This window comes from Oncorhynchus gorbuscha, linkage group LG06 (assembly GCF_021184085.1).
Source record: "Oncorhynchus gorbuscha isolate QuinsamMale2020 ecotype Even-year linkage group LG06, OgorEven_v1.0, whole genome shotgun sequence".
Classification (NCBI taxonomy): domain Eukaryota; kingdom Metazoa; phylum Chordata; class Actinopteri; order Salmoniformes; family Salmonidae; genus Oncorhynchus; species Oncorhynchus gorbuscha.
In genome coordinates, this window is record NC_060178.1 from 56,591,697 (window position 1) to 56,606,108 (window position 14,412).

At 41.2% G+C, this 14,412-nt stretch overlaps 1 protein-coding gene across 1 annotated transcript in view; it reads right to left on the minus strand.

The window, feature by feature from the left end:
- Positions 1–12,150, minus strand: part of LOC124038132 (regulator of microtubule dynamics protein 2-like) — a 56,464-nt gene extending 44,314 nt beyond the window's left edge. Inside the window, 2 exon segments of the mRNA XM_046353624.1 lie at positions 9,206–9,684; positions 10,781–12,150. Of these exon segments, the coding sequence (XP_046209580.1) occupies positions 9,206–9,675 (470 nt within the window). The 5' untranslated portion in view covers positions 9,676–9,684; positions 10,781–12,150.
- Between the last annotated feature and the right edge of the window lie 2,262 nt (positions 12,151–14,412).

The following is a 14,412-nucleotide window of genomic DNA, read 5'->3' on the forward strand; positions in this document are numbered from 1 at the left end:
ACCAAACATGTTTCATTATTTATTTGAGACTAAATATAATACATCAATAAAATCAATTAAGTTAAAATAAGTGTTAATTCAGTATTGTTGTAATTGTCATTATTACAAATACACAGTGGGGAGAACAAGTATTTGATAACCTGCGAAATCGGCAGTGTTTCCTACTTACAAGGTCTGAGAGAATCTACAGTCTAAACTTTTGTCTTTCTTTAAAAAAAGGTCTGTCATTTTTATCATAGGTACACTTCAACTGTGAGAGACGGAATCTAAAACAAAAATCCAGAAAATCACATTGTATGATTTTTAAGTAATTAATTTGCATTTTATTGCATGACATAAGTATTTGATACATCAGAAAAGCAGAACTTAATATTTGGTACAGAAACCTGTTTGCAATTACAGAGATCATATGTTTCCTGTAGTTCTTGACCAGATTTGCACACACTGCAGCAGGGACTTTGGCCCACTTCTCCATACAGACCTTCAGGTTTCGGGGATGTCGCTGGGCAATACGGACTTTCAGCTTCCTCCAAAGATTTTCTATTGGGTTCAGGTCTGGAGACTGGCTAGGCCACTCCAGGACCTTGAGATGCTTCTTACGGAGCCACTCAGTTGCCCTGGCTGTGTGTTTTTCGGGTCGTTGTCATGCTGGATCGAAGACCCAGCCACAACCCATCTTCAATGCTCTTACTGAGGGAAGGAGGTTGTTGGCCAAGATCTCGCGAAACATGGGCCCCATCCATCCTCCCCTCAATACGGTGCAGTCGTCCTGTCCCCTTTGCAGAAAAGCATCCCCAAAGAATGATGTGTCCACCTCCATGCTTCACGGTTGGAATGGTGTTCTTGGGGTTGTACTAATCTTTCTTCTTCCTCCAAACACAGCGAGTGGAGTTTAGACCAAAAAGCTCTATTTTTTTGTCTCATCAGACCACATGACCTTCTCCCATTCCTCCTCTGGATCATCCAGATGGTCATTGGCAAACTTCAGACGGGCCTGGACATGCGCTGGATTGAGCAGAGGGACCTTGCGTGCGCTGCAGGATTTTAATCCATGACGGCGTAGTGTGTTACTAATGGTTCTCTTTGAGACAGTGGTCCCAGCTCTCTTCAGGTCATTGACCAGGTCCTGCAGTGTAGTTCTGGGCTGATCCCTCACCTTCCTCATGATCATTGATGCCCCACGAAGTGAGATCTTGCATGGAACCCCAGACCGAGGGTGATTGACCGTCATCTTGAACTTCTTCCATTTTCTAATAATTGCGCCAACAGTTGTTGCCTTCTCACCAAGCTGCTTGCCTATTGTCCTGTAGCCCATCCCAGCCTTGTGCAGGTCTACAATTTTATCCCCGATGTCCTTACACAGCTCTCTGGTCTTGGCCGTTGTGGAGAGGGGTGGAGTCTGTTTGATTGAGTGTGTGGACAGGTGTCCTTTATACAGGTAACGAGTGGAGAACAGGCGGGCTTCTTAAAGAAAAACTAACAGGTCTGTGAGAGCCGTAATTCTTACTGGTTGGGAGGTGATCAAATACTTATGTCATGCAATAAAATGCTAATTAATTACTTAAAAATCATACGTGATTTTCTGGATTTTTGTTTTAGATTCTGTCTCTCACATTTGAAATGTACCTTTGATAACAATGACATACCTCTACATGCTTTGTAAGTAGGAAAACCTGCAAAATCGGCAGTGTATCAAATACTTGTTCTCCCCACTGTATATATAAAAATCGGCATCGGCTTTTTTTGGTCCTCCAATAATCGTATCGGTGTCGAAAAATCAAAATCGGTCGACCTCTAATGTCAATGCTTCCCGGAGACGGTTTCTGACAGTTTGTGCAGAAATGTTTCAGTTGTGCAAACCCACAATTTCATCAGCTGTCCAGGTGGCTGATCTCAAACGATCCCGCAGGTGAAGAAGCCGAATGTTGAGGTCTTTGGCTGGCACGGTTACATGTGGTCTGTGGTTGTGAGGCACATTGGACGTACTGCAAAATTCTCTAAAAACAACATTGGCAGCTTATGGTAGTGAAATAAACATCCAATTTTTGGCAACAACTCTGGTCATTCCTGCAGTCAGCATGCCAATTGCATGCTCCCTCAAAACTTCAGACATCTGTGGCATGGTGTTGTGACAAAACTGCACATTTTAGAGTGGCCTGTCATTGTTCCCAGCACAAGGTGCACCTGTGTAATAATCATGCTGTTTAATAATCATGCTGTTTCATAATCATGCTGTTTAATATGCCACACCGGTCAGGTGGATAGATTATCTTGGCAAAGGAGAAATGCTCATTAACAGAGACAAGCTAATTTGTGCACAAAATTAGAGAAATAATATTTGTGTATGTATGGAAATGTCCTGGGAACTTTTGGCCTACGGCGATTCTAGTGATAAAAGAGAATTATAAAAAGATGTGAATACTTCAATGCAAATGTTGTTGATCAGTACAATAAAATAAGTCTCAACAGGAACGAAAACAGCTTGTTTTTCATCTATAGCTGAAATCAGCCAAAACAAGCCCAATAAGTCAATGCAATAACTTTATTGCAAATAGGCCTAGGCGACATCTTGATTTACCCAGTTTATCAATAGATTAGAAATGTATCATTCAAATAAATGATTATCATGTTATGTAGTTAGAGGTTATTATTTTGTTGTTGACCAAAGTCAAATTGATTGTATGATTCTATAACTGACTAATTAATACATACATTAAAAAAACTTAAAGGTAATGATATTTGAACTCAAAAGACCTGTCTGGATCAAGTGCCATTCTGTGACTTTGGCTAATACACCTTTTTATGCCATGGTATCAATGTGGTATCGGAGTCAAAATTCTGGTATCATGACCACACTAGTTTGCTTCTCCAACAGGGACGAGGATAAACTCCATTGATTACAAAAGGTAACAGAAATTACCCAATATAATATATATAAATAATAATATATGCCATTTAGCAGACGCTTTTATCCAAAGCGACTTACAGTCATGTGTGAATACAATCTACGTATGGGTGGTCCCGGGGATCGAACCCACTACCCTGGCGTTACAAGCGCCATGCTCTACCAACTGAGCTACAGAAGGACCGGTCTTCATCTGATATAGTATATGATCTATTTTTTGATCTATTTTTTGTATTACACTTCCATTCTATTAGCTTTAAAGTAGACCATTTGATTATTATATTGGTTACTATCACACCTAACTATATCACTCAAGTATGGACCGGTTCCACCAGTCTGAACCATACACCCTGTAGTAAATGATGGCCTGAGTGACAGTGCCTAGGCCCTCAAAGTCTAAACGAGGAAGTGCGAGGTACAGCCACAGACAGACTGAACTAAGACACCAAAACAATGATTAACTACCCAGAGTACTCTGGCTGGCTGCTGGCCTGCTTGTTATGTTGTTACAGCAAGAATTGCTCCAGGCGATTGCTGCCAGAGCTCTGCCAGGAGATAAATCTGGAGCTAACCTAATGATTCATGATGAGCTAATGATTCAGTTTGATTAAGCAGTTTTTGACGGTCTTTTTAAGCTGACCGGATCTGCTCACTCACTGCTAATATGTGCTGGCTTCTTGCTCCCACCACAACCTGTTAGGTTCTGTGTTCCTGTCGGGAGATGGCTGGCTGGAAGTAGGACCTTCAACAGGTACTCGTCTCTATTGTGCAAGTATTTCACCTAAATACAGAGAAATTAATGTTTGTTTAAATTAATGTTTCAAAACCCATTATTTCTCCCCAGTAGGATTCAATAGCGGGTCAGGACCAAAAGAGTGTGATCCACCCTTGATAGCCCACCTTCTCTCTAACAAGGGTAAAACACCTGGTTTCCTGAGCAATCTTAAAATTATTAGTACATGTAACAGCTTATAAAATCAGTGCATTTGATCCGCCTATGTGCCGGCTCCAGTAGCGCAAGACTCCCTCTTACGCGCAAGTGAAGTGAGTTTTGGAAAAACTCAAAAGTACGCATCCTAGAAGTAGTTCACATACAAACTAGAGGTCGACCGATTATGATTTTTCAACGCCAATACAGATTATTGAAGGACCAGCAAAAGCCAATACCGATTAATCGGCTGATTTATATTATATTTATAATAATGACAATTACAACAATACTGAATGAACACTTATTTAACTTTATATAATAAGATGGTCTACTTTAAAGCTAATAGAATGGAAGTGTAATACAAAAATAAATCATATACTATATCACATGAAGAAGACCGAGTCATATTGGGTAATTTTAGTCTCAAATAAATAATGAAACATTCCATTTGGTTTCAATAATGCAAAAACAAAGTGTTGGAGAAGTAAGTAAAAGTGCAATATGTGCCATGTAAAAAAGCTAACGTTTAAGTTTCTTGCTCAGAACATGAGAACATATGAAAGCTGGTGGTTCCTTTTAACATGAGTCTTCAATATTCCCAGGTATGATGTTTTAGGTTGTAGTTATATGAATTATGACTATTTCTCGCTATACCATTTGTATTTCATATACCTTTGACTATTGGATGTTCTTACAGGCACTATAGCAGTGGTTGTTAACCTTGGAGTTACTGAACCCCACCAGTTTCATATGCACATTCACCGAACTCTTCTTAATTGGAAAAATAAAATGTGATTTTTTTCAAATGCAAAACATAGGTATATATTTTACTGATGCACAAAATGAACCGTGCATCAACATCACTGTGTTCAAAGAACAAAATCAGCAAAACATGATTTTCACACAAAAACAAAATAATTAATATTTACTGCAAATCAGTGTGACTTCTGCTGTTGCCTTTCAGAGACCAGTTCAGAAATGCACGGCTTCACCTTGGCAAGTGCCACTCATGTCATTTTCGCAACAAAGTCGGTTCCTTTTCTTAATTTTATGTCCAGCATCCTCAAAAAGGATTGCTCGCAAAGATATGTTGTAGCAAACGGTATGAAAATCTCCAAAGCTTTCTTAGCAATAACAAGGTACGTTACCATTTGTTGACACCAAAACGTTGAAAGCGTTGTTGTTCTGAAGAGTTGCTGTTGAACCTGGCTCTGCTGAATTTCAATGATTTCATCGAGGTATTCATCATTGACATCTGTTGTCTCAACACTAAACGTGAACGGCTGTCTCACCCATGCTCGGCTGTCTCACCCATGCTGGATATGACTCTCTTGTAGGAAAGTATACGTCGAGAGACTTTGCAAGCTCATCTAACTGCGTGGCAATTACTTGCTTCAGTTCCGCAGGTACAGAAATGTCTCCGATTCCAGATACTTCTTCGATCTTATTCACACAGTCATCCAGCAGGGGAAAGTTTGCAAAGTTATCGTTCTCTGTTCGTTGTTTCCAGTAACGGTATCTTTTTTTGAAAAGCCTTCAGCTTTTCCTCCGCTTCGATGATGTTGACTCCACCGCCCTGCATCTTTTGATTGAGATGATTGAGAGCTGCGAAGATATCAGCCATGTACGCTAAAATGAGAACTCAGAATTTTTTAACAATCTGCATGACAATGTTGGTGCTCTTGCAAAAACAGGGCTAACTCCACACGCACGGCAAAAACACGATTCAGCACCTGTCCCCGGGATAACCACCGAACGTTAGAATGGTACAGAAGTACCTCGAATTCAGAGCCCATTTCTTTACACAGCTCACTGAAGATGCGGTGCCTCAGAGCACCTAGTTCTTACATAGTTCACGCATTTCACTACAATTTTTTATAATTCTGATAGTTTTGGAGGCAAGGTTTTTGTTGCCAACGCATGCCTGTGCAGAATACAATGCGTAACAATGATGTGTGGTGCATCAGATTTCACTAGCGCACAAAAACCAGACTTTCTTCCCAGCATGACTGAAGTTCTGTCCGAACAAACTGCAGAAACCATATCCCACAAAAGATTGTTGTCTTTGAAGAAGTCATCCACAAGTTCACATTGGCTGCCTTAGTTGTTGTTGTAAAAGGCTTACAATTTTTTTTTTTATCTTCCTTTAATACGTCATCTTTCACATAGCGCATGAATACAGCAAGCTGGCTTAGATTGGAAACGTCTGTGGTCTTGTCGAAGGCTGAATTTTGCCGGGCTTGAAATCAGATCTGCAACTACTTGAGCCAAGATGTCTTTGCTCATGTCCTCTATTCTGTCACTGATGGTGTCATTTGAAAGAGGAATTTGGGATAACTTAACTTCAGCCTCTTTTCCCAGCATGATATTCGCCATCTTCAACACAGCTGGTTTTATGAGTGTTTCACCGATGGTGTGTGGTTTGCCATGCTTTGAGATCAGATAAGCAACTTCGTACGATGCTGTGAGGATCGGTTTGTTGATGGGTACAAAGCCGAGAACAGGCAGAGTAGCCTTTTCATCGAATCTGGCTATCTTCACCTTGAATTTAGCGAGCGTTGTGTTCTTGTATTTTCCATCTCCATGCAGCTTAATTAAGGAAGTGTTCTCTTAGTTTTGCCGGTGCTAGACTATAATTGCTCAACTTGGCATTGCAAATCATGCAGTTAGGACGCTGACTCCCATGACGTTCCGTTATACATGTGAATCCATATTGTACATATTCGTCCGACCACTTTCTTTTTTTGCTCGACATAGTAAGTATGAAGGGATTAAAATATTAAGAAAGAAATCACAAGACGTACCATCACGACAGTCACAAGTTGACTACTGAACGCACCAAATTCCCTGCAGCACAGATAGGCCAAGCAATGTAGCGTGATCACCTGCAGCCAATGATGGCCAAGCGGGGCGGGGCGTGTCATCACGAATCATATGAGTCGGATGTGTGTCTTGACCTCCGCCGAACCCCTGAGACTGAGTCACCGAACCCAGGTTAAGAACCACTGCACTATAGTATTGCAGGTGGAACAGTATAGCTTCCGTCCCTCTCCTCGCCCCTACCTGGGTTCGAACCAGGGACACATTGACAACAGCCACCCTCAAAGCATCATTACCATCGCTCCACAAAAGCCGCAGCCCTTGTATAGCAAGGGGAACAACTACTTCAAGGCCTCAGAGCGAGTGACGTCACCAATTGAAAACGCTATCAGCGCGCACCACGCTAACAAGCTAGCCATTTCAGATCGGTTACACCAGCCTAATCTCGGGAGTTGATAGGCTTGAAGTCATAAACAGCGCAATGCTTGAAGCACAGCGAAGAGCTACTGGCAAATGCAGGAAAGTGCTGTTTGAATGAATGCTTACGAGCCTGCTGCTGCCTACCACCGCTCAGTCAGACTGCTCTATCAAATCGTAGCTTTAATTATAACATAATAACACATAGAAATACGAGCCTTAGGTCATTAATATGGTCAAATCCGGAAACTATAATTTCGAAAACAAAACGTTTATTATTTCAGTGAAATACGGAACATTTCAGTATTTTAACTAACGGGTGGCATCCCTAAGTCTAAATATTGCTGTTACATTGCACAACCTTCAATATTATTCCATAATTACGTATAATTCTGGCAAATTAATTACGGTCTTGTTAGGAAGAAATGGTCTTCACACAGTTCACAACGAGCCAGGCGGCCCAAACTGCTGCATATACCGACTCTGCTTGCACGGAAAGCAAGAGAAGTGACACAATTTTCCTAGTTAAAAGAAATTCATATTCGCAGGTAATATTAACCAAATATGCAGGTTTAAAAATATACACTTGTGAATTGATTTTAAGAACGGCATTGATGATTATGGTTAGGTACACATCGGTGCAACGACAGTGCTTTTTTCGCGAATGCTGTTTTCACAAATGCACTTGTTAAAGTCACCCGTTTGGCAAAGTAGACTGATTCGATGAGAAATTAACAGGCACCGCATCGATTATATGCAAAGCAGGACAAGCTAGATACACTAGTAATATCATCAACCATGTGTAGTCAACTAGTGATTGTTAAGATTTAATGTTTTTTATAAGATAGGTTTAATGCTAGCTAGCAACTTACTTTGGCTCTTTGCTGCACTCGTGTAACAGGTAGTCAGCCTGCCACGCAGTCTCCTCGTGGATTGCAATGTAACCGCCCACAATCAGTGTCCAAACATTGTTTGGTGTCCAAACCGATTGTTATGAAAACTTGAAATCGGCCCTAATTAAATCGGCCATTAAAACTAATCGGTCGACCTGTAATAGAAACCTTGTATGTCTGAACTCAATCAAATAGTTTTCGCAAAAATAACAGTCGCTGTGGCAGAACGTTTATTTTGATTGACGATTTCCTGCGTTTATCAAAAGTCCCATCAGTAGCCTTATTTCAGATGTGTCCATGTGCTTATTAGGGAAATTGTTCTTGCAAAGCATGTACATGTTTTAAATTAAATGCATTCAACTGTGCTTACTGATCAAGTACAGGTGGGATAGTTAAGGTGGTGCAGCTGGCAGAGGAAACCAGCATTTGAGTACAAAATGCATGGTGGATGCTTTGATAGAGGAGATGATATAGCCTACTGCAAACATATATTAATATCAGTGAATATTAGTGTATTGTTGTAGGAAATGTAAAACGAGCTTGAGCCATTGAACATAAAACAGTAACCGAAATGTCTGTTGTTTTTCTTTTTTTAAACAACTAATTGACCGACACGGTTCAATTATTTGAATTCCATTAAATTGCAACTGCAACTCCCGTACAGACTCTGCTTCTTGACACAATGCCCACTTAACCCGGAAGCCAGTCGTGCCAATGTGTCAGAGGAAACACCATACACCATTGCACTGCACCCGGCCCGCCACAGGAGTCACTAGTGCCGGCGAAACCCTCCCCTAACCCGGACGACGCTGGGCAATTGTGCGCCGCCCCCGGTCGTGGCTGGCTGCAATAGAGCCTGGACTCGAACCTAGAATCTCTAGTGGTACAGCTAGCACTGCGATGCAGTGCCTTAGACCACTGCGCCACTCGGGAGGCCTTAGGCAGCAGCTCTATAGAGATGAGATGACTTGGAATGAAATCAAATCAAATAAAACAAATATTTTATTAAAGTAATGTGAATAAATTATGATTATTCAATCAAACCCGATATCCATTATATAATCGAGCCGAAACAATCTCAAAGCACTAATCGCTCAGCACGAGCATAGAAATAAAGGCATGTAAAATACTATGAACAGTGCCTTGTTTTTTTAATGAAATCATACTGATGGGTGGATTTTCCCCCTGTATCTGAGCCAAACGTGAATATTCCAGAGAGAGTCGAGAGATGGGACTCACCCTCCTTCACTCTCAGCCTCCTCCTCAGAGCTTTGGCCTCCAGCTCTGGCCACTCCCCCTGCAACTTTCCTCCTACGTGTGGGTGTAGTTCGGTTTGGTGGGCCTGCCCTTACGCGAGCCACAGCCCCCTCAGCCCGGCCGCTGCGTCCTCTCAGCTCATCCCTGACGTGATCCAGCAGCTTTGGGATGGCACTCTTTAGGGCCCGCACCTCATCCTTCAGCTCTGACACACACTGGATCAGCGCTGCGAGACGATCTAGAACCTCAGCCTGACCCGGCATTTCCCTGACCACCATACTGGCTCCAGTCACCCGCTGGTCATTACTGCTGAGGTACAGCTTACTGTGCACACCATGTCCACTCGTTGGCACGGCCCTCCTACTGTTGTACAACAACACAGTGCCCAGGCTGAGGCCAGCCCCTCCAGCCAACACACCCAGGACCAGAGCCTTGTTGTCTGACAGGGCCATCCTGCCAGCCTGGAGAGAAAGGGGAGAAATGAGAAAGACACATGAATAATGAATTTGTTTTGTTGTGCAGGAACAACTTCTGATTTTAAGAATCCTTTAGGCTCCTTGAATATTCGGCACAGAGAAATTAGGTTAACATACATATCAGCAAAGGTCCAAGATCTGGGTACAGCAGAGTTGACTGAGCAAGGAGCTGAGTTAGCCAGCCCTCAGCTCTTGTAGTCTTTTACCTGTGATGTATATGCCTAACCCAATCCTCACCTCCATTATAACCTAATTACATTCTACTAGTCTGTATCCAAATTGATTTGATAGCTTCTGTCAGACGAGCAGGTATAATCTCTGTGCCTCTAAAATAATACCATTTAGGGTATTTGTCTAAGCTCTTAACTCTTTCTACTAACACTGGGGTGAGACCTACGGATAAATTGCCCTAAAGCCAATTAAAGTCACTGTTAAATCAACAGACAGGTCATTGTTCAGGGCAGTATTGTAATTGGACTGGTCAGCTAGCTGTCAAAATGTGGAGTGCCTCACTTGAAAGGTCAAGCAAGCTAGTTTGGGATATATAAATGTAGCTACTGTAACTAGTAAGACACGACACTTCTGCAACCCAGCAACCATACAGTGACAGCAAAGATGAGTTTGAGAAAGTGACCTTCTTAGCTAGCTAGTAGCTAGCTGTCAAGCTACAGCTGGCAACGACCTCCTGGGGAGAAATAAGTCACTCTCCTGTAATGTCCTCGCATTCACCTCAATGTTAGACTAGCTAGCCATGTTTGCGCAAAAGGGTTAACGTTAACAGGATTAGCTCGCTAGCTAATAGTCAAGCTAGTTTATCTAGTCAATTCGCGAGCCAGAATAATGTTAAAGAAAACGGCATGCCATGGCATGGACACAGTCACCTAGCTTGCCAACTAACGTTAGTGCCAGACATGAGTGTTAACTATGTGGTGTCTGCTGGCTATAAGAACACAGATAAAATTGCTAACTAAACATAAAAAAAAATCAGTTACTTCCATTAACCTATTAAATAATATAAATCAAACAATTATATATTTTTATCTCCAAAAAAGTTTGAAATTGTGTCTGTCAGTGACCTTACTGCGGAGAAGCGATCAGTCTTCTATATCTCCGGTTTGAGAAGTTCTTCTTCTTCTTCTTGTGGGTTTTATGGCAGACTACACCCAAAAAGGTGTATTGCCGCCACCAACTGGACGGTTTGAAACCCCTCCCCCAAAATACAATTAAATAATAAATGTATAAGTAATAGTGAAACTTAATCCACCCTAATATAATTGTACATTGCCAAAACAAACAAAACTCCCACTTTTTCCTTCTTTCAATTCAACATGTGTCCCTTCTCAGGCTCTAAGACCTGAGAAGGTGGTACGGCTTGCGCCAATATTCCATATAAATATTTTGCTGAGAAGTCTTCCAGCCCCAGGAACCGCTCTGAGGTGCATCCACAATGAATTTGATCTTCCTAAACTTTCTCTCCACCTTGGCAGTGCCATTAATTACCATAGCAATAAAGGCCAAAAAGTCCACCTTCTTAACCTTTAAAATGTCAGGATCCTGCTGGTGAAAGGCAACCCCTGCAGCCTGCAGTGCAGGCCTATCCACCACCATGGACTCTTCTGGTGCACCATTCAAACCCGCAACCCTTTTCACAGCTGCTGCATATGAAATGCTCTGCACAGCCCTGACTTTGGCCACCTCATTCTCGTTCACAATTGTGGAGCATTCAAAAGACGTGGCTTCATGGTTCCCACCACAATTGCAACATGTGCCATATTCATTACTTTTATAACACATATGTTTTTTTCCACAACTTGGACATCTCGGCTTCTCTCATCTGCAAACACTTGATACATGACCAAAAGCTTCACAGTGATCAAACTGCATTGGTCTTGGGATAAATGCTCTGACTCTGTAGTTATACCCTAACTGCACTTGAGTAGGGAGAGACTCCATTTCTAAAACAAACATAGACTCCTCACTTTTTCACCAATCACCACACGATTCATCCGACGTGTTTCAAATCACCCCAGGAATATTTTTAATCTCTCCAAAATCGACCACAAGACGCCAAATATAACCCCCTTGAGGGGTGCCCTGTTCCAAAGAGACACACGACACTTCAAACAGATCAAATCGGTTCAGACACAACGCACGTTCTTTCTGATCCGCGGAAGCACAAAAAAATATATAAACAGGGCCACCTCTCGTGATCCTCACAGCCTTCACTTTACCCAGCACTCTCTCCACCAGTTTGGATAACAAATGGTTTCTTCAAGATTGGTACTCTGCTTAGTTGCTCATTCATTAACAAACTGTACTCCTACTAGATATGAAGGGTTCTTCTCATCACTGTACACTACTTTACTCCATTTTATATTATTTTGGACAATTCTCCTTGATTCTACCGCCATTGTGTTCAGAATCCACTTCATCATCCGCTTCCGCCATTTTTCCAACATCACGCTTCCTATCTTCAGACAAGTTCTTCTTCTTCGTATTTGTTGGTATTATGGCGGTCGGCAAACAAATGTTATAGGTGAATGCTGCCACCTACAGTATTGACTGTGTATTATCAGCCTACAATTTTGTAGTATGAATTCATTACACTGTGAAAAATCGCCCTACCAACTAACCTTGTGTAACAGGTCTTGCATTTCATGTTGTATAATTACACTAAATCAGAATAGTTCCCATGCCTGATATTACTGTACGTTTCTTTTGTTGGTGTAAGTGCCCTTTTTAATGTCACACACTTCCTTCTCCCTGTGTACTGTATCCATGTGGAAGAAGTAGGTTACTGAAGAATGTCCCATGAAAATGTAAAAACACAGATATTGAGTTTATATTGTCACTGACATTGTAATATTATGGTCTTCTACCAGTATATTGTGATATTTATGCTTTTCATGCATTTATGAACTTTTAATCTCTTGATTTGTGAATGCTGTACATGCCCTCTAGGCTACAGTAGATGTTGTCATTGGGTCATGTCCCCTGTTGTTAATTTGTACTTTACAGAGGAGTTGGTGCATAAGGGCAGCACAACATTTAATTTATGGATGTTTATTTCTTTATCAGGTATGCCATGTGTTTTTGTTTGTTATGATATTTTGACTATATTTTTATGTTCGTTTTCAAGCGCACATCATGTACTAACAGTACATAACGCATGGCTGTAATTTATGAAAATTGGCTAGTCCCATAGGCTAAACATACATTATAGAGTTAAAGTCGGAGGTATACATACACTTAGGTTGGAGTCATTAAAATATTATTTCACTTATAATTCACTGTATCACAATTCCAGCAGTGTGTCAGAAGTTAACATACACTATGTGTTGGAAAATTCCAGAATATTATGTCATGGCTTTAGAAGCTTCTGATAGGCTAATTAACATAATTTGAGTCAATTGGAGGTGTACCTGTGGATGTATTTCAAGGCCTACCTTCAAACTCAGTGCCTCTTTGCTTGACATCATGGGAAAATCTAAATAAATCAGTCAGGAATTTAAAGATTGGTTGCAAATGGGTATTCCAAATGGACAATGACCCCAAGCATACTTCCAAAGTTGTGGCAAAATGGCTTAGGGACAACACAGTCAAGGCACTGGAGTGGCCATCAGAAAGCCCTGACCTCAATCCCATTTGTGGGCAGAACTGAGAAAGCATGTGCGAGCAAGGAGGCCTACAAATCTGACTCAGTTACACCAGCTCTGTCAGGAGGAATTGGCCAATATGCACCCAACTAATTGTGGGAAGCTTGTGGAAGGCTAACCAAAACATTTGACCCAAATAAACCATTTAAAGGCAATGCTACCAAATACTAATTGAGTGCATGTAAACTTCTGACCCACTGGGAATGTGATGAAAGAAATAAAAGCTGAAATAAATCATTCTCTCTACTATTTTTCTGACATATCACATTCTTTAAATAAAGTGGTGATCCTAACTGACCTAAGACAGGGATTTTTACTAGGATTAAATGTCAGAAACTGAGTTTAAATGTATTTGGCTAAGGTTTATGTAAACTTCCAACTTCAACTTTATGTGTGTCTTTCGGAGGTGTTGGGATAAACCTTGTGCACAATTGATAAAGTGATCTCAACCTTCAGTATCACTTGTCTGCGATGTAATGGAGGTATTCATTTTGCCAAGGATTTGCCATCCAGGTGATGTATTTAAAAAAAATATATATTTTTAATTTTACCTTTATTTAACCAGGCAAGTCATTTAAGAACATATTCTTATTTTCAATGACGGCCTGGGAACAGTGGGTTAACTGCCTGTTCAGGGGCAGAACGACAGATTTGTATCTGTCAGCTCGGGGGTTTGAACTTGCAACCTTCCGGTTCCGGTTACTAGTCCAACGCTCTAACCACTAGGCTACGCTACAGGCATTTAATTATTTACATTTCCCTCTCTCAGTGTTCTCAGTGTACTCATTCCATTGATGTCTATCTCAATCTCAATGACCTTAGCCTTACTTTCAATAGTCTTGTTGGGCACAGAGAAAACATTACCAGAACAAGAATCAGCAAAACTCCTTGCTTGTAAATGTTATACTTGACTTCCGGCGCCGACAGAGATGGCCGCCCCCGCTTCGCGTTCGTAGGAAACTATGCAGTTTTTAGTTTTTTTATGTGTTTTTCTTACATTGTTACCCCAGGAAATCTTAGGTTTAATTACATACAGTAGGGAGGAACTATTGGATAT